This window comes from Podarcis erhardii (assembly GCF_964252035.2).
Source record: "Podarcis erhardii genome assembly, chromosome: 14".
Classification (NCBI taxonomy): Eukaryota; Metazoa; Chordata; class Lepidosauria; order Squamata; family Lacertidae; genus Podarcis; species Podarcis erhardii.
Window position 1 is genome coordinate 29,352,781 of NC_138503.1, and position 20,464 is coordinate 29,373,244.

General features: G+C 47.2%; 1 protein-coding gene and 1 long non-coding RNA gene across 3 annotated transcripts in view; one reads left to right on the top strand and one right to left on the bottom strand.

Annotated features, from left to right (window-relative positions):
* The window catches only part of MAP1A (microtubule associated protein 1A), a 35,428-nt gene that overhangs the window by 14,767 nt on the left and 197 nt on the right, over window positions 1–20,464 (bottom strand). The window contains exon 2 of one of the 2 annotated variants that reach the window (XM_081840535.1): window positions 13,837–13,938. In XM_081840535.1, coding sequence (XP_081696661.1) covers window positions 13,837–13,938 — 102 coding nt within the window. Of the gene's footprint in view, window positions 1–6,976; window positions 7,103–13,836; window positions 13,939–20,464 lie in introns of those variants that run through there. The other variant, XM_081840536.1, reaches the window with a different exon arrangement.
* LOC309329625 lies at window positions 15,000–20,397 on the top strand. Its single transcript, XR_014151205.1, has 3 exons — window positions 15,000–15,117; window positions 16,804–16,890; window positions 19,095–20,397. It is a non-coding gene; the product is annotated as an uncharacterized lncRNA (long non-coding RNA).

Genomic DNA, 20,464 nt, shown 5'->3' on the forward strand with positions numbered 1-20,464 from the left:
AGCTGCTCAATTCCCCTCCCCTCCCTGGCCCTTCCAGCTCTCCGTATTTCTCTATAGATGAAGATGGACAGAGGATTTTGAAAGGAGGGAGGGTGTTCTGGAAATGCTTAAAAGGAGGGAGGGTGTTCATAATATGATTTTATGACAAAAATCAAGCACACCTTTCATTCTCTAGGGTCAAGCTCTGGAAAAAATGAGTCATGCTCATTGGAAGCATGAGGCTGCTTTGCCCAGGACTGTGTGACTAGCAACCCAGGTACTCATTAAGAAGTGAATGGATATAAAAACAAATATTCCTCTGAGTCACTAAACAAGGAGGTTGAGCCAGGCCAAAGCCGAGGACCACTTCTCTCCAAAGGCCTCTGCTTAGGAAACCATCTCCTTCTCTCCCTCTGCTGCATCCCCTTCCTCTTTCCTTTCAAGGTCTCTTGGGAATGCCCCCTCACTTGCCTTGCAAAGAGGATGCAAAACCTCTTGTCAATATACATTTGCTGAGCAACGGTTCCCCCCACCCCCACTTAACTTTCTTCTGTTCCCAATTTCAAGGGACCCAGAAAGCGGTGGGAGGGGTGTGGGTGTCTTGCCACTGAACCTGCAGCATTTCATGGATTGCAGGCACCGCAGAGGAGGATGCTCACCACACTGCCACTGGTCCTCTCCCACTGAAGCCCAGCAGGGAGCATTTCTGGTTGGCCTTGGCCTCTGTGCCTGGTCACCTGCACCAACTTCAGACTAAGCCTTCAAGGACATAGCTGGCCACCAGAGAGCACCCTGCCTGCCTCCAACCCTCTGTGGGCCTGCCCAGCTGCTGGCTGCTGCTGCAGCAATTCATGTCAGTAATCTCTCCCAGGAAAACAAAGCTTGGCTGCTTAGTATTCTGCTTGCATCAGAGGATTTCCTCTGTTCACAGTTGATACTGCAAGAAGTGGGCAGGGGAAGGAGGCAGGCCAGGCAGGGGCGTGGAGAAGCCACTGGGTCAAGGACAGGTCTCCAGGAGATGGCAGCCTCTTGTTTGCTGGCCTTCCCACCCACCCACCCCATCTCCCCTCCCCAGCAGATTCCAGAGGCCTCTGCAGAACTCCTGGCTGCTTTCATCATCTCCTGGTACCTGCAGCTTGCAGCCCATCTCTCCATCTGACAAATGCAAATGAGTTGGCCTGCTTACAAATATGGACCAAACGAGGTTCTCCAATGCCCCAGTAGGCAGAGGAAGCTGTAAATGCCTCACAACCTGGTTTCAAGGCTGTCTGTGTAAAGCTCCCCTGCAACACCTTTCAGGCCAAAGCTCTTCCAGGCAGCTTGCAAAAGATCTTTAAACCATAAAGCAGTTTTTAAAATATAAAGGAAAGAATCCAGTTACAAAAACTAAAAACAGCAGCAGGGTAAAACCCACCTCACCACACTTCTAACAGAATGCAATCTGAAACAAGTAAGTTTTAAAGTCTCTTTTTAAAATGAACAAAGATGTGGCCATGCAGACTTCTTTTGAGCAAGAATTCCAAAGATCCGGAGCCACTCCTAAAAAGGCCTCATCTCTAATGCCTGTTAGCCTGCTGTATCTGGCCACGAGCCTGCAAGGAAGGCTTCTGGGGCCCAGGCAGCTTCATATGCAGGTGGTCCATCAAATAAAACCAACATTCAAACCATTTAGGGATGGAAAGGTCCAGATTAGCATTTTAAATTGAGCCCAGAAGCAAATCAGAGCTAAAGGCATCTGGTATGTAGTAGTGGTGACTTATTTATTTATATTTTTAAAAAAGTAATTCTAAACTACTTAATATTTCAAAAATCTATAAATAATGTACGTTATATACAATATAAAAACTAAAATACAGCCAATAAGACAATCTAAACACCTATAAAAGTAAATCAAGCAGAAACTTAGGGGGTTCATACCCATAAAACAGGGTCCAAACCTATTGATCAAGGAAAGCCTAGGCTGCTTCTATGCTTTTTTATGCTCTCCTCCACATGCATTCCGTTTCACGTGAAGTCTCTCTAGGCAGCCCCACATGGAGTGCATTACAGCAGTCTAGTCATCTACTATAACATATTCTGCACTGGGGTCCCTTGGAAGAGTTTGATCAACCAATCTAAAGAAATCTAAGGGAACTGGAAATCTGACATCTCCTCAATACCCTGCCTGGCCCTTGAGACATGGTCACCAGATCAAGACGTTAGATGGCGCTAGAGCTCTGGACTAAGCTATGCATACTGTGGCTGGGAGTTCTTTGCATCCTCCCTGCCCATAGTTAAATTTATTGCAAGAAAACCCCAGCCCCACCTCTACTTCTGCCTTCAAACACCCATGCAAATGGGGGAGGGTTCCACTCTTGCCCTTTGGAGAGGGGGCAGACTAGAAGCTGGGCAAGGAGAAAACCCTTGGCCCTGCAAGTGGGCAGGAACTCCTCTCCTTGTGGCTGACAATGTGTGCCAGGCCAATGGCTCCAGCAGGGCCAGACAAAGCACAAAGCCATCATCTGTTCTGGATTCCTGCATACCATTCTGATGGCTGCTGGGATTTGGCTCTGTGGCCGACCATGTGAAAAAAAAGAGAGTGTTTGACCCTGGAGGGGGGCAGTTTTGCCATCATCCATTCACTTCTTGGCACTGCCCAGAAACCTGTGGGGCTCAACTGATGAGCCCCCACTCTTTTTCCAGGAAGATGTCCACTCCTTTTCTGATTCTGCTGGTGGTGGCCTGCTTTTGCAGCAGTTCACAGCAACTAGACCTACCTGTAGGATGACCTGTCAGTAGCTGATGGGTCAAAGAGAACTAGAAAAACAAGAGTCACCCACCCCCAAATGCCTAGGAATCTCTGACTGTGATGGGTGCAGTGATGTCAGCTTTGCAAGGCGGATGGGTGGCACCCACACAGAGGAGGGAGCGCAGACGCAAGGTGGGTGACCTAGTGAGCCTTCAGGTAATGTTTTGTAGATGGAGCCACTCAACTCCTGCAGTCCCCATCTGACTCATCTCCTTGCATTTGAACAATTCTGATCCTAAAGGAGGGGCTGCATCTGGACTAGATTTTTTTAACTTGTTCATTAATAAACTGCTCAGAGAAGTCATGCAAGCTTTGGGGATTTGATGCTACTGAGATGCGGGTGACCCCCAACTCTATATTTCCTTCCCATCTAAATCCATTCTCCCCCCCAACTCCTACATTAGCATTTGCAGTTAGCATTGGATCAGAAAAGGGCTAACAAAATGATGCTTAATCCCAGCAAGACAGATGTTTTCCTAGTCACAGAATGGCAGCTCAGGGAATGGGGATTCAGTCTGCCTTGGCTGAAGCTGCATCCCCCTTGAAAGCTCAGGTTTGCAGCTTGGAATGCTCCTGGATCCAGCCTTGGACACAGATGTCCAGGTCCTGGTGATGTCCAGGAGCAGCTCTGCTCAGGTGAGATCAGTGGGCCAATTGCATATGGTGAATTCCTTTTGATGGATCTTTAGGAAAGTGGGGGGGGGATCTCCCTATATTGTAATGACTTGGTGCAACCACACTTGGAATATTGTGTACTGTTCTGGTTTATGTACCTCAAAAAGGCTATTGTAGAGCTGGAAAAGGTGCAGAAATGGGCAACCCAAACGAAGGAGGGAAGGGGTTGGCACAACTCCCCTATACAGAAAGGTGACATAGTTTATGGGGTGTTCTGCCCAAGTGATCCATTGAAATGAATAAACCTAAGGTAGTCATGTTTAATAATGTCAACCTTCTAAGTCTTTTTAGTTTAAGAAAAGGGTAAGCAGTGTGTGTGTTGGGGTGGGGGGAGAGAGAGAGAGAGAGAGAGAGAGAGAGAGAGAGAGAGAGAGATGTGCTAAACAGATATAAAATTCAGCATGGTATGGGCAAAATTAGATACACAGAAGTTTTTCTCCCTTTCTCATGATAGTAGAAACCAGTGGGGTCATTCAATAAGGCTGAATGTTGGATGATTCAGGACAGACAAAAGGAAGGACTTTCCCCCAAAATATATAGTGGAGCCATGGAATTTGATGTCCCAAGATGTTCACCAATGTAGATGGCACTGAAGGAGAATTATTAAACAAATCCATGAATGCTCTTTATGGCTACCAGTCAGGCTAGCTGTACACAAACCTTCATGATCAAAAGATTTTGAATACCTGGGGCTGGACCTCTGAGAAACAAGATGCTGGCCTAGACATCTTATGTGCTTGTAACTCCATTTAAAGTTTTAAAATTTTAATTCTCCTCAGTTGGCGGCAAAATACAAAACTATTTTTTGGCTTTAGGAACAAAACCCAGTTCTAGTACTTTATCATATACTTAGGGAAAGTCTCCCTTTCTTTCTTTTCCGCGCAGTCTTTCAAGGTAGCTACGAGCATTTTAAGAGGGTACATCTTCTTGGAGGGCATTTGGAGGAGAGGCCCGATTGCTGCTATTAAATGTTGCTTAGTGATTTGTTGTTCTTTTAATGGACTGTGTTTTTTATGGATTCTTATTTACTTGTTCTATTGGGAATTACTCTCTAGCTTAGGGAAATAATACAAAGTTTTTAAAAATACCATGAAGAAAGCAGCCTTAAAATGATCAAGTACAGGAAATGAGTCTCTCCTCCAGAACTCCATGAGGTGTGCCTTTGGGAATGCAAAATTATTTGCATCTGGAGTGCAAAATCCACTCCAAAATTTGCATAGCAGGTTGGCCTCCTACACTGGGTCTACTCTGGCTACTTTGGAACTGCAGTGGAAGCAGTTGCCTTATACAGAACCAGACCAATGGGGTCCATCAAACTCAGTTTTTTATACACTGACTGGCAGCAATGAGACTCCAGGATGTCAGGGGACATTCCCAGGTCTGACTGGAGGTGTCATCAAGGACTAAGCCTGGGACCTTTTGCAGACAAAGGAGGTGATCTAAGGACTGAGACACTACCACCCTTCACCCTTCAGAGCTGGAGAAGCAGGCAAGTGTTTCTGGATGCAAACTCTGGCTGTATCCTTCTGCATAACTAACCTAGTCCTTACCCTCAGAGGTAATTTTACTGTACCTTGGCCTTTATGTCTGAAGGAAGATTTAAGAATTCAGTCCTACACACACTTACCTGGAAGTAAGTTCCAGATAACTCAATGTGGCTTACTTCTGAGTAGCCAAGCCTAGGGTTGCAACCAGGCCTCCCGGCTCCCTGTAATGCCCTGCAGCCTTTGGCAATCAAATTGATTTTCGTCTCTAGTGTTGAAGCGTTTGCAATGGATGGCCACAGGATGCCACTGGAAGCTTCTGCATGAGGAAGCAGCATCCCCACCCCAAGATCTGGCTTCCATTCCACTGTGCCTGATAAAGAGGGTTGTATGACTCAAAAGCCTGTATCTCCTCCATACCAGCCAGCTGATCCAATAAAGATAATGCCTTGCTTAGGGCACAATCCAGTCAAAGCTAAGCACCTTTAAGCCCCACTGATTTGTTCTTAGACAGATGTTCCAGTAGCTTCAGATAGTGACTTTCACAGATTGTCCACATGCAGGAAGAAAAGCCTTCCATCAGCAGGAGGCTTCTGGGGCCTCCTTTCTTTGGCTCAGCCAGGATGGTCCAGGCCAGACAAAAGGAAGGACTCCTTCACACAGCAGCACAGAGTTAAACCCTGAAATTCACTCCTAGGGGAGGCAGTGATGGTGGCCACAAATGGGGAAAACTTGAAAAGAGGAGTGGACAACTTCATGGAGGGGGATAAGGTTACCAATTAGTGCAAGCAAAATGGCTGTGTTCCCCCTCCAGGGTCAGGATGCTGAGGAAATGTGGAGGAGCACTGTGCTCTTGTCCTGCTTTTGAGCTTCCCCTTGAGGCATCTGCTTGGCCACTGTGAGAACAGAGTACAGTACCAGCTGAGCCCCCTTAGGCCTGATCTTGCAGCTGCAGGGCTCCTCTAAAGTGCTTAGGACCCTTGATGTGGGAAGGGGCTTCCAAGAGGCAGTGGGACTGGGGTGGGTCAGAGAGAGAGAGAGAGCTTGACCTGACTGGCAGACAAGATGATGCTTGGCACTCAGTCCGGCCTCAGCCCCAGCAGCACCCTGCTGCTGGCATCCTCACTGGCACCAGACGGTGGGGCACCCATGTTGGAAGAAGAGGGGGAACTCCACAGGACTAAGCTGAGACATCTAAGCAACAACGCAGGGAACGACGGGGGCTGGGCAAGCAGGCCAGAAGAAAGCATGTGCGGGGGGGGGGCAGCCCATCCCCTCGGGCAGTGCTTTTTTCCAATCCATCGAGGGCATCTCCGGCAGCGTTCAAGAGCTCTTGGAGAACATCCCCCCTCCCGCACCGCTTCTGGAAGCATCGGTGTCTGAGAAGGCGGGGGCTGGTCCCGGAGGAGGCGTGCTCCCAAGGGGTCCCGCAGGCCGGAGGCCGCCAAGCTGACTCCCTGCGCCCCCCCACCCCCACCCCACGCGGCACTTGGAGCAGGCGGGCGCCAGCTGCAAAATTTGCCGCAGTGTGCGCGCCTCGCGTGCGCGCTCAAGAGCCTCCGCCACCGCGTCCCCCCTCCCCGGCAAAGGCGAAAGGGGGCGCTGGCCGGACCCTTTCCCGGAGGCCTTGGTGGGCAGGCTAGCCAACCAGCCTGCGAGCTGCCCCCTCCGTAGCAAAAGTACCAGCGCCTCCGCCTTCCAGTCCCAGGAGGGCTAGCTGGCCCATCTGCCCAAGACCAGTCCCCCCCCCCGGGCAGGGATACCCCTCGGGGCACGTCCCCGCGGGGGGAAGCAATGAAGCCGGGGTGGGGGGGAAGCGGGCAGCAGCTGCGGACGAGGATGCTGCTGCGCCCCCTCCCTCCTCTCCTCCCTCCGCTCCCTTCCGGAGGTCGGGCATGCGGGGTGCAGCCCCCCTTCCGTCCCCCGACGGGCCTCCTCTCGGCCCGTGCGATGCGCGGAGGGCTCTGGCCACCCTCGTCCTCCCAGGATCCCACCCCTCTGGCCGGCCGCGGCCGGTCCCATCCCCGCTCCCCCCACCCCATGCACGTACCCGGTGAGGTGGCGACGCGTCCCTCCGCCCTCGGCTGCCCTCCACGACGATGCCGGCTGGGCCTGGGCTGCGCCAGGCAGCTGCTGTCAGTGCAAAGCGGCGGCGGCGAAGTGGGGGGGGGGAGGAGGAGGGGGCGGAGCTGCTCCCCCCCCCCGCTCCGGCAGCCTTAACCCCTCGTGAGCCGCGGCAAGGCCCAAGGCCTCCGAACTGCCCAAGCGCACGACTGAGCAGGAAAGGGGCAAGAGAGGGCTGGAAGTGGGGGGCGTTGCACGGCTCTTCCCCAGGACGGGAGCTCGCTCAGGTTGTGGATGCAAAAGGAGCCACTCCACTTCCCTCCTGCAAGACCTGGGGAAGGGGAGCCCGCAAGTGCTGTTCTAGAGGATGCATCAAGTCGTCTCCAAATTAAGTCCCGTTGTTTCCAATGGGGCTTCCTCCCAAGTCACCGAAACGGGCTGCTGTGAAAATGGAAGAGAAGCCAGATTCCCTGGAAAATGTGGGGAGCTGTTTCCACACAAGAAAATGATGTCCATCTGCGGAGAGAATTATTTTTTTGTGCGGAGCAGGATTTGGCATGCCTGAGTTGAGCCCCCATTTGGATGTGCTTTAGCATACATCCAGTGTCACCATTTGGTGCCCAAAGGGAACCACAACAGGAGGCATCCTCCCATCATTAAACCATGCTTGGTCGGCATCTTGGGCCTGGAAATGAACATACAGATCCCATATGATTAAGAGAACCGAAATGAATTACAGGTCCTCTTAACTCCAGTTGCTGCCCGGAGGGTCTGCTAAGCTCTGCCAGGATGGTCATAAATAAAAAGACAAGAGAGATGGGAGGAGTTCGGGGGCTTGAAGCAAGAAGTTCCACTTCCGTGGCTAGGAAGTCACTCTGGCCTGGGAGTGCTGTTCATGGCTGTTGGAAGGATTTGCTGGCCTGGAAGGAAGCGGAGGGGTTGCCACATTCAGAGCAATTGGCAACAGGAAGCCTTTCAATTGGCCAGGCCTAGTATGTGCTTGGCCACTCCTGGTATAGCTTCTGCCTGTCAAGCCCAACTCAAACCTGGTCTAAATTAAGGTATCTAGGGAGATGTCCAACCTGGTCCAGGCAAGGGATGCATTTAGTGGACTAGTTCTGCTAAGGTTAACAAGAACAGGAAAGCAGTTAAAATGTTGCTGTTCTTACTGATTAATTAATTTACATGTAGCACCACCATTAAGAAATCACCATTAAAAAACACTAATTCTTAATGCTGCCATTTCTGAGGTCTTATTCTTCTTTTGTGTAGAGGCTGGCCTGCTCATCTTACTCAAGATGTGGAAGATCAGATATTGTCCCAGAATATCTCTAGCAGTGGCAAACACACTTGAGTTGTGCTTCTCTGTCCAGCACTGAGAAAGCTGAACAGGGAGACTGGGACATCATCTCCATCAGTATAATGTATTCCAGCAAATGCAGCAAAACTCCAGGAAATTAAGACATCTACAGAACAGGATATCCAGCTGATTCCTGACAGATGACCAGCACATAAAAACTTGGTGCCTGTGAGGGTAGAGGTGTGATTTTCAGCTTGGGAAATACAATTGTGTCTTAGAAGGGCTTTGTATATAATGGAATTCCAGCCTCTTCATGCAAGAGAGTAATAGGGAAAATTTCATGCCTCACCTACAGGAGTTGACAGGTGCCTATAACTGACTTGGAAGTGCATGTACTGAGCTGCAATGAGTACACAATCCAGGGAGGTTCTATATGGAAGCGTGTGATACTGGCTTATCTCATAAGAAACAACAATTGCAAAAAATATTACTACTCCCCAATAAACATTGTATAGGTGTGTCATCCTCCTTCCCTCTCTTTGCAAAGATCAGGGGTGAGTACAGATCTGCATGAAGGCAAAACAGCACCATCCACTAGGGATGGGTGGGTATCATTATTTCAGTTTATTAGTTTTCCAGTCTTAAATTCAGATTTCAGATTGCTTCATATCCACGGAACCTGTGGTCACGGAACCTGTGGTCAGTTGGCAAATAAGGCATAAGGAGAGTAGGAGGTGGGCAGCTTGGCCTCTGTGCTGCTGTCTCCTCCTCCAGTCTCTCTTGATCCATTTCACTCCACTTTTTCCAGCAAAAGAGAGACACCCAGATACAGAAAAGAAAGAGATGACCATTGTGTTGATAGGCTAAATTGCTCGAGGGATGTAAGTAAGAGTGACCTATAGAAATTAATGGAGAAGTCCAATATTTTAATATAGATAGATTTGGGCAGCAGTGTGTCCATCCACCCTCCAAAAAAATGTTAGAGCAGAAACTCTTTCCTTTATTGCAAATTCATTTCTTATTTAGTGTGAAACATTTTTAAATTATCCCTGCTAATACAAACTCCAAAGCAAATATTGTTCATTAACCCCTTGGCAGGGGTTGTGGCTAGCAGGGAGTGGCAGCGCAGCTCACACTGAATCCTACGGTTTCCAAAAATAGGGGTCTAATACTTGTCCACAGCTGTTAGGCCCCTGTTGCAGGTTGGGTGGAAGCTGAGAGTGCAGCTTACACTTTTGCCATGATATCCATCATTTTATGCTTGCATTGCAGATTGAGCTGGGAAGCATTAAAACAAGGAGCAGCTCACTGTTATACCCCTATTGCTGACTGGAAGACTGTGGCAGGACAGAGTAGTGTATGGCAGACCTTCAATGCTCTTAATATTTCAGGTCACCAGCAGGGCTGAGACAGATTTGGATTCTCATATTTGTCAGGTTGCAGCAAATCTGTGATACACTCAGCTCTCCATCGTGGCCTAGCCAAGCACTCGGCTGCATGGAGAAGATGTGGGACATTAGCAGCCAAACCTTAGAAATACATATTCTTGTTAGTTAGCATGAGAAGGGGCTAACACCACAGAGCTGTATTGTTGACAGGCAGATGCTCAGACCATAGAAATACAATTGGTAGACATTTCCCCCTCCTCTGCTGTAGAAGGCGCATGTAGCATTTCCTGCTTCTTCCTCCCTCCCTTTCTTTCTTTGACAAGCGTTGGATACATACAAAGCTTTGGGCACATGGCTGAGGCTGGTTATACTGTAGATATGAATACATGTTTTACCTGCATAGTTTTTACTGCTGCCTTTACTGTGAACCAGTGGAAGGTTATAAAGTAAGTAAATCTTGTTTTAAACTTACTTTACAAGTTGTTTCTTGATTCTTTGTTAAGTGGGGTAAGAAACAGAAAACCAGGTTATTTCATAGCTGAACTTGCTCAAAAGTAGGCTTTACTGTGGACTTTAAAAGTAGGCATTAAAGTAGACCCTCCTTCTATGGAGCTTTTTAAGCAGAGGTTGGATGACCATCTGTCATGGATGACCCTTGGGATTCCTTCCAACTCTACAATTCTATGATTCTACAGCCTAATTCTTATGCTTTAAATTTTTGCTGCCAAGGATGGGATTTTAAAACTCTGTTCAACCTACACACGTGGGAGCCAGAAGGGATAAATTGCAGTTAATATATACTCTCCTACCCATAAAACTCATCCTACAGAAGCCTCCTGTTCCATTGACTTGCATGGAGACTTTGAAATGTTAAAGAGGTGATGACACATGAGCTGAAATCTCCAGGGATCTTGCAGCCCAGAACCTTAGAAGCAAGATTGAGCTCTGTGTAGATCTAGCCATGAACCAAAGGCCAGGATACCATGGGTAATGAGCTGCACACAAACTCCTGACTCTCTTGCTATCCTTCCATGAAGGGAAAGCACCAGGAGACAGGCCTGTTTACATCTTTTCCTGCATCTCTGACTTCTTGCATTCTTCAGGGTTGTCCCGCCTTGCTTTAAACAAGCTGCTTCCCCAATTCTTTCGTCATCACTGACCATGGTTGCATGTAAAGAAGTGGATGTCAGTCACCAGAGCTTAGAAAAATAAATGAGACGTCAACAAAGAGTGTTGTGGCAGTGCACACTCTTGGAAGTGCAACACTCTTTGTTGACATCTCTTTCTTTCTTAGTTCAGGTTGCTCTTTGAGATGTAGTAACAGCCTTCCATGAATTAACTCCTGTGGTTTTGAAGTCTCTTTTCCATGGCTACCTCTTCTCAGGTTTCTCCTTCCGTTTGGAGACCTGATAGTTCTCTGTTCTCAGCCTCCTCCCTTTTGATTCTTCTAGGCTACCTCTATGGTGTTATGCTGATGATATCTAAATTGATCTTTCCACCCTTCTCTCTTTATTCCTACAAGGCCAAAGGCCTTTTGGCACCATCCTGAAGGATGCCCAATTTCAGGCTGCATCTTGGGGCAGGGAGAGCACTGACCAGGGCAGCAGCTTCAGCTTTATTTAAAAAAAGAAAAAGAAAAAGAAAAAAAGAATAGTTGTAGGCAGTGCTATTTTTCTAGAAAAAGAGGTGCTGGAACTCACCAGGAACACCTCCCCTTGTTCTCTTATAATGGCAATGGGCCCACCTGAGAGGTGCCAGAACTGAGCACTAGTTGTAGGAGATGTTGGCTCAGAAGAAGCTGCCAACACCCTGCTTCCGTCTCCTCAGGATGCCTACCATGACCCTGAACCCAAGCCGTTACCAGGAATCTTGAAGCAGAAGTGGAGAAGCCTGCTGCACCAGGCATAGCAGGAATACAAACAGAAAAGGGGCTTAACTTTTTATTTCCTCAGACTTTTAAAGAAGAACAATCTGAGTGAGAGACTGCTGGTGTCCTTCTACCGAGGCTCCATAGAGAGCATTCTCACATACTGTATTTGTGCCTGGTTCTCCAGCTGTACAGCTAGGAAGAGGAAGGTGCTCCAGAAGGTCATAACCACAGCCCAAAGGATTATTGGTCATCCCCTCCCATCTTTGGAAGAACTGTACGGTTCCCGTTGTCTTAGGAAAGCAAACAATATCCTGCAGGATGCATCTCACCCGGGACACAGTCTGTTTGTACTACTGCCTTCTGGCAGGAGATACAGAAACATCAAGTCAAGGACAAATAGACTGAAAAATAGTTTCTATCCAAGAGCTGTGGCCTTCTTAAATGCAGTAACTCGATAGTGTGACCTGGGAGTTTGATGGGTGTGGGTGTGGGTGTGGCTGGAATGTGGTTTGTTTGGTTGTTGTTGTTGTTTTGCTTTTGTTGTTTTTAAGGGATGGCATCCAATTTCGTTGCACTTGTGCAATGTTGCACTTGTGTAATGACAATAAAGAATCTATCTATCTATCTATCTATCTATCTAACTTCAATTCCCAACAATGAGCCTTAGTCTGTATCTGACCGCCCTGTCACAGACAACTCCACAAAGATGGCACTTCCGGAGCCTAATTCTCACAAGGAACCCTTGACACCCCACTCCTACCCCACTCTCAATCATGGGCGATACAGAAAGCGGGAGATGATGATGATGATGATGATGATAATTTATTTATATGCCACTCATCTGGATTCGGTTACCCCAGCCACTCTCAAGGTAACAGGGGTGATAGGTGGGATCCAGGCCAAAGGACTGGCTTCAGGGAGTCTCCACTCTTGAGGATCTGGGGGAGAGACTGAAGGAGTGGGGAGATCTGGCCCAAGACCAGGGGTCCTCAAACTACGGTCCATGGGTCAGATCCGGCCCGCCAGGGTCCTAAATACAACTTGCCCAGCCATTGCAGAACCCAAAAGAGAAGAGGAAGCAGTGGAGGGGAGGGAAGGAAAGGAGGGTGTTTATGAGGCACCTGCTGCCTGCCTTAGCCCTCCCACTCCTCCTCAGCTGGGCTGCCCTCCTCCTGCGAACGGTGGTGGGGGCGTAGTGGGGCCGGACCATGCAGTGGCAGTGGAGCCTCCTTCCTGTGAGGAGAAGCAGGGGGGCTCACCTCCTCATCCCCCCTCACTTGAATGGGCAGGTGTTTTATTTTTGGGGGGTGGGGGAGGAAAGGTGAGGAGGGTTCTCCCCCCTTCCACAACCACTTCCCTCCTAACGGTCAGGAAAGGGGAGGGGGCGAGCCGGATGTTTAGGGGGGTGCTGTTGGGTGGGAGGTTGTGTGGAGCAAACACCCCCCTTCCCCAATGCTGCTCAGGCCCCCTGCTGACAAGCTGCGTGGTCTCCACTGTCAGCCCTTGACTGCCATAGCCTTGGGGTGGGATAGCAGGCATCTCTTTCCCTCCCTCTTGCTCCCACAGGAATATCTCGCCCTTTCCCCTTCAAAGGTGTGTGTATTGAAATGGGAGTTTGTGTGTAACAGCACATTTTCGTAGCCTTCGGTGGCCTAACCCCAAAATATTATATGCAAATGCAGGAACTTCGAGAGGGGATCCCTCTACCCCACCTCACCCCCAGCTTGGGCCTGGCTTGTTTATGTTGATTAAAATTGTTCTTCATTTTAAATATTGTATTGTTTTTTCCTGCTTTTTGTGCAGTACAAATAAAATACTTGCAGTGTGCATAGGAATTCGTTCGTGTTTTTTTCCAAACTATAGTCCGGCCCCCAACAGTGCCTGAGGGACAGTGAACTGGCCCCCTGTTTAAAAAGTTTGAAGACCCCAGCCCTATACAAACATAAAATGTCAGTGGAGTGCAGCATCTCCAAGCTGCCAGTTTGGAGCTGTCCCTGGTGCTGCGACTGCAGCCTGAGGCTGCTTCCTAGCCCTCAACTTGGATTCCCTCCCCCAACTTGGAGGAGCCCATTGTGCCCCATAGACTCTCCCTTGGAGCTGGGTCAGATGCCACTAGCATCCCAGTGCACTCTAGGAAAGAGTAAGGCTGGCAGCAGGCAGAGCTCTGCTCCTATTTCTGAAGCCACCAGGAGACAGCACATCACCCCAGAAGCCTCCCTCAAGGCTGACAGTAGCTCTGGGCACAAATGCAAATCTCAAAAATTAAGATAAACAAGGTGGGCACTGACCTTTGACCTCTGATGAAAAATGTGCAAGATGACGTGTAACAAACAGTCTCAGTTGCTGATTAAGGTCACAGGAAGAGAGGTCAATGTCCCATGAGCGAAGACCTGTTGAGAGAAAGGGAGAGAGGAATGAGTTCATATGCTCTCCTGGAAGAGACCAAAGGTGTACACTATGATTCTGAGGAACACAGGCCTGACTTGTACCTTGGGTGAGGAAGTGGGTTCAACCACCCAGTAGGAACAAGAGTCCTTTTCTGTGCATTGGATGCTTTGCTCCTTGGATGAGAGTCCAACTCTAGTCCAAGCTTCTACTGCCTAATCACTTTCCCAAAGCCCCTGAGCATCCTGATAGCCTCAGAGTTCGCTCTTTAATCCACGTAATCTATGAGGGCTAATCACCTTCCTATCCCAGCAGGGTGCTCAGTCTGTCCTTCCAAACAGAAGTTTAGCCTCTCCAGGTAATCCATGTGGCTTCCCCATCGTGCGGTGGGAGTCACCTTCAGGTCCATGAGGTGAGTTTCTTCCACACTGTCCAGAGAATATTCCTTCATAGGGACTGTTTGCCTCAGCCAAATGGCACTATGGAAAGCTGAAGAATGGGCTTGTGTATGTCCTATTTCATTTAGCACAGATTTATACTACACTGCAGTGATGTACACTGCACTGACCAGCTTCATCAATGCTGATCAGCTTCATCGATGTTGCCTTGCTGACCAAAGCAGTTTTAGTCCTAAAAGTAGGCCAGAAGTGAGATGAAAGAAGTCCATAACATCAGCACCATTTAGAAATATTTGGAGCCGGGTCCTTACCACCAATTCAAGCACCTGTATCAATGAGTAAGGCTGGACACACAAAGAACTGGAAGGTACTCCAGCTCAGCCCCACTTGTCAGTCTACTGCTAAAGCATTTATGATGGGTGACCATACAACTTGCACTAAAAAATCAAGGAGAGCCTTCCAAGGCAGTCTCTTCCACCACTGAAAGCTCTTTCTAACGGTTAGTAGAAATCCTGTTTCCTATAATTTTAACCTATTAGTTCAGATCCTATTCTCTGGAGAAATAAATTGCTCCATTATCTATGTGACACTCTTTAAGTATATGAACATGGTTTTGTCTCATCTCACCTCTTAATTGTCTCTTCTCCTGGCTAAACATACCCACCTCCTTCATCTTTTCCTCATAGGATGTGGTTCCCAGGGGCCTCACCATCTTTGTTGCCCATTTCTGGGCACATTCCAGTTGGGCACTCCTTCAGCTGCTGTGCCCACCACAGCTGGACACAGGTAGGTCTAGATGAGGTCTGACCAAAGCAGAATAGGGTGCCATCATTAGTTTTGTGGTGTGGACATTTTATACATTAGTTAATGCAGTCTAGAACTGTATTGGCTTTTTTAGTTACTGCATTGGATTGCTGATTTATATTTAGCTCATGGTGATGGTCCAAGGAAGGTTTATTTGGCAGCAGCTTCCAACAGAGCACAGAAGTGGGAAACTTTGTCTCTCCATGCATCTGTCTTGACCCTCTGGCTGCAACAACTGAAACTCATCCAAGCAAGTGCTACCAGATGCAGCCAAGGCAGCAGCCCATATTTTTACAGTATTCAAAGCAGAACCCAATTTGAAGTTATTTGCAAGTAAATTACAGTGGACTACTGAAGATTTATGACCACAAGCTCCCTGGAGTACCAGGGGACTGACCTGGAGCTAAAGTATTTATTTTTTCTAACGCTATTGGGCTTAATTTGTTTGAATAGACCGGGGGGGGGGGAGGGGAGAGAACACCTTTCAGTGCAATGGGGCACCCTGAATGAAATGCATTTCTTCTACCCTGGGCTATCCAGCCTCAGGTTCTGGTCAAAATTGTACACAAAATATTCCAATTTCAATAAAGACTAAATGAACTGGGATAATAAAGAATGAAACTGGGACCACCCAAGTCAGGCTCTCTAGTGGATTGTAGTTTTTAAGGTTATTTAAAATGTACAAGACATACACACAAGAAGCAAGCATGTTCAATTTGATAATGACAGAACAATTTAAGACCAAACAATATGCACTAATTTCAGTTGCATACATTGTAATCTACACTCCATACAAAACAGATTTCCTCATTATGGTTTTTTTAAAGTAATATTTATTACTTTTCCAACAATTTAAACACTACAGAAAAAGAAAAAGAAAAAGAACAATACAATACAATACAATACAAAAACACTACATAACACTAACACATTAAACTAACAAAACAAAACAAAAACAGTTTAAAACACATCAAATAATTTCAGTATCTTATCTTTCATTCACTTATTTCCACGACCTCCTCACACCTCCCTTTTTGTATTCCACTTCTGTTAATTGTTTCAGCAATTCCTTTCCATCTTCCTCTATTTTCTATCCTATAATTACAGATTTCCTCATTATGTTCCCTAACATTCAGTTTATCATGGTGCTGCTGGAATGAATGAAGTGAAATAGTGGGAATCAGGAAAACGTCCCTCAAGGACCTTAAAGTCTTCCTTGAATTTAGGAGAGGAGCTAAAAGTTTTTTTTTTAAAAGCTATTTTTATTAAAGCTTGAAAAACAAACAAGGAATAAACAATATAAAGAATTCAACATTAAATTTCCAGCATTTTTAAACATAAAAGCTAAAATAAATAAGTTACAGAAAAAGAAGGAAAAAAGAAAAGACTTCCAATTCTCCATCTACAGTATTAGTTTTAAAAGCTTGTGCAAAAACTTACTCCATAATAACATCCAACTCTTCTACTTTACATAAACCAACTTTTTTCAGTCTTCAAAATGTCAACAATGATTTTTCCCTAACATGTCAACTTTGCAATCTCAGCCAAATCCATTAATTTCAATAACCATTCTTTCATAGTAGGTAATAGTAAGTTCTTCTGTCTTTGTTGTGCTTATTAAAATCTCACTGCTGTGATCATATATTGTATTCCATATTCTTTTTCTAGTTGTACAGCCATTAGTCCCAGCAGGAAGAGTTCTGGTTTCAGGTGAACAAGAGGAGCAAATACTGTAGTTCTGAATAGGTGTCAGAGGTCAGTAATGGATTGGATGGGGGCTTATATACTATGTGAGTCCAGGCAAGGCAGAACTGCTGTGGAGAGGAATTTCATCTAAGCCAGAATGGTATAGACGTTAGAGTGTCAGAGTAGGACCTGGAAGACCAGGGTTCAAATCCCCAATTGGCCATGATGCTCACTGGGTAACCAGGGGTCATCACTGCTTCTCAACTTAACCTATCTCACAAGGCTGTTGTGGGAATTAAATGAAGAAGGAGGGGTATGATTTAAAAGGTAACGGTAAAGGTACCCCTGCCCGTACGGGCCAGTCGTGACCGACTCTGGGGTTGCGTGCTCATCTCGCTTAAGAGGCTGGGAGCCAGCGCTGTCCGAAGACACTTCTGGGTCACGTGGCCAGCGTGACGAAGCTGCTCTGGCGAGCCAGCACCAGCGCAGCGCACGGAAACGCCGTTTACCTTCCCTCTATAAAGCGGTACCTATTTATCTACTTCCACTTAGGGGTGCTTTCGAACTGCTAGGTGGGCAGGAGCTGGGACCGAACGATCGGCAAGTCCTAGGCACTGAGGTTTTACCCACAGCGCCACCTGCGTCCCTGGGGTATGATGTACACCCCTCAAACTCCATGGAGGAAATGGAGAGTTATAAATGCAATAAATTAATAAACAAATAAAAAATCCTTCTAATAGTTTGGATATCCTGGGGCATCTGCATCATCAGACTAGTCAGGTTCACTAGCTGTGACCCCTTGCCACTATTGCCCATCTATCTTTAGATTATATTTGAAGACAATGCAGAAATGTAAAATGCTGCAGTTTAGGTTACTGCTTGGTACTAGTAATGAGGAACACACCATTATGTTCAAAAATAGCTCCAGATTTTCTATTTCCCCAGGTAAACTGCTAGTCTTAACCTTTAAAATCATTTATGCCTTAGAGCCTTGGTGTCTGGAAGACCACCCACTCCTATGCAAACCTTCCTCTGCCTATAGAAGCAAGGCAGGTGGTAGCTGGAGAGATTATGTCCCATCACTGCAATGCCCTCCATATACAGCTGCTCCACACGTTTGCTAAGTTTTCAGTGCCAGATAAAGACTGTTTCATTTGTAGGAGCTTTTCATGAGCAACATTTTAATTTTATTTGCTGAATTGTGTACAGCCTGTTTTATCTTCCTTGTTATGCTGTCCAACTTATTTTATTTCCACTGATCTTTTGAGTTAAAAAATAATAATAATGTGTTATTCCATTTACAGTACATTGTGCTCTGTTTTACCAGCATTGTGCATTGCTTTAGAAATTATTTAAATTTAAAAACAAGAGATATGCATTTTTGAAATTAAATAAGAATAAAGCAATGCCCTTCCAGACTTACAAAGACAGCCCCTCTCCAAAAACCCTGCAGTGTAAGACTGCTTTAAAAGGATTCAGCCAACCACAGGGGAGGAAAATAAAAGAAAAGGAGGTGATTTCCATGTGTCCAAAGGAGGAGTCAACCACAGTGGCAATTCCTCTTTCATTCCCTTGAAATGACCCATTCACATTGTCAAGGTGCTACAAATATCACCCTAAGGAGAGACGAGAGGGCTGCCTTTACTCCATTCCTGGAGAATGCCAGGTAAGAAAAGAGCCCTCACCTACTTCCTGCTCACTAAAGAGGCACTTTCATGCTGCTCCTGCTTCACACTCACTGCAGAGAGAAAGTCCAGGAACTAGCAGGAAAGAAAGCTGCACTGCAGCACCAACTACACACCACAGCAGCAGCAGCCGCAGCAGCAACAGCAGCAGCCACTACCTGCCTCTTGCCAGTTTGCTTCCATCTGCTCCCCTTACGTGCAGCAAGAAAGATGTGGGTTTCCCATAAGTTGCTGAAAATCAGAGCTGCAACTAGGAGGTCCTTGAATAGCACTGCAGTGTCAATCCCATGACACTGATTTGCATTCTTGGGGGAGGGCCAATATGGGACATTTTGCTGGCAGCAGCTGGGCAAGCACCAGCCACACCCTCCAGGCTGCAGAGAAGGGGAACCTTCCTCACTTACCTGGATACATGGTCAGTGGGTTTGCATGCCTTTCCGCCCTGCCAGGCTGGAGTTCCTGAGGAGAGAGGGCATTAAGGGTTCCACCCCATCTGTAAAGCCTTATTGGGAGTGCACTTATTGTCTCATTCCTTATGCCCTTTGCAGGAATGATTACAGTATATGCTTTGTATTTGTTTACTCCTAGCTTTATACTCCATCATTCCCACCAGTTCAAGCAGCAGCAGCATTGTGCCAGATAAAAATACAACTACAAGTCAGTTTTCTTAAGAAAAAGTCATACCAGACGAACTTCATCTACCTCCCTGTTTTTACAGCTAACTTGATAGAACAGGGGGGTGGTACAAGATGTAGTTTAGCTTGTTTTCAGCAAGGCTTCCAACAAGCTCCTCCACAATATTCTTGTTGACAAGCTGCTAAAATGTGTGATAGACTAAGCTTGGGGACTCTCAGATTCAGGGACAGAATAGAGACTTCCAGAACTCCTTATCCAACTCTTTAGACTTTCCCCAAGCCAAAACCCTCAAGAGCTCTGGATCCAGTTCCTCCTATAGGGCTTTTGCCTGGCTGAAATGTGCCCTTGAATTGTGTCAGTGGATGGAGAAGGGTGTGTGGGGAAATCATTGGCTTGATTGTGGCAGGGCTGTAGTCTATTGTACTAAGAAGAGTCACATCTGTTGCTCATTTTGCTTCTAGTCCTGCCCACCTTTGGCAAACAGTTCCCAGAATGCTGCCTATGAAGGTTCCCCACCCCCACATGAAAGACACTGCTACTGTTAGGCAGATGTGTAGCTAGTGGCTCAACAACTTTGTATAAAAGACTTGGACACAAAAAGTAGAGAAAATGTTCATCAAATCAGTAGATAACACCAAACCAACAAAATTCAAGGTGAGTCTAGCACGATGAAGAACTGGACCAAAGTAACAAATTTAATTTCAACACAGATAAAGGCAACATTATGCATTTAGGTAGGAAAATCAAGACACACAAGTGCAGGATGGAAAGCACCTGGCTTGACAGTAGAGCCAGGTTTCTTAGCACACCATGAGCTAAAAATGAGACAGCAATGTGATGCCGCTACTAAAAAGGCTAATACAATTCTAGGCTACAACGGAAACATAGTGTCTTGATCACGAGAAGCTATGGGACCGCTAAATTCTGCTTTGGTCAGTCCTGTACTACTGTGCACTGCAGCAGTTTAAGAAGAAAGGACTAATAGACGAAAACGATGACAGTTCCCGGGCTCTCCCATAGATGACAGAGCAAATTTGTCTTCAGTTACTCCCGAACCGGCAAGATCAAAATAGCAAGAAGACTGACCGCCAGGTGGATCTTCCAGGGAGCGGCGCTTCGGGGGCTCCTGCCCAGGCGGCAGCGGACAAGGAGAAGGGTCTGGCCAGAAGAAGCCGCCCCGCTCTGGGCAGGTCCAGCGGCGGCGGCTGGGCCTGGCGACCCGCTTATCCTTCCTCCTCTTGGCGGCCAGTGTCCCGCCCCCTCCCCGCCACGGACTCTCCCAACGGCGGCGACACGGCAGGCCCTCTCCAGGGTGCTGAACG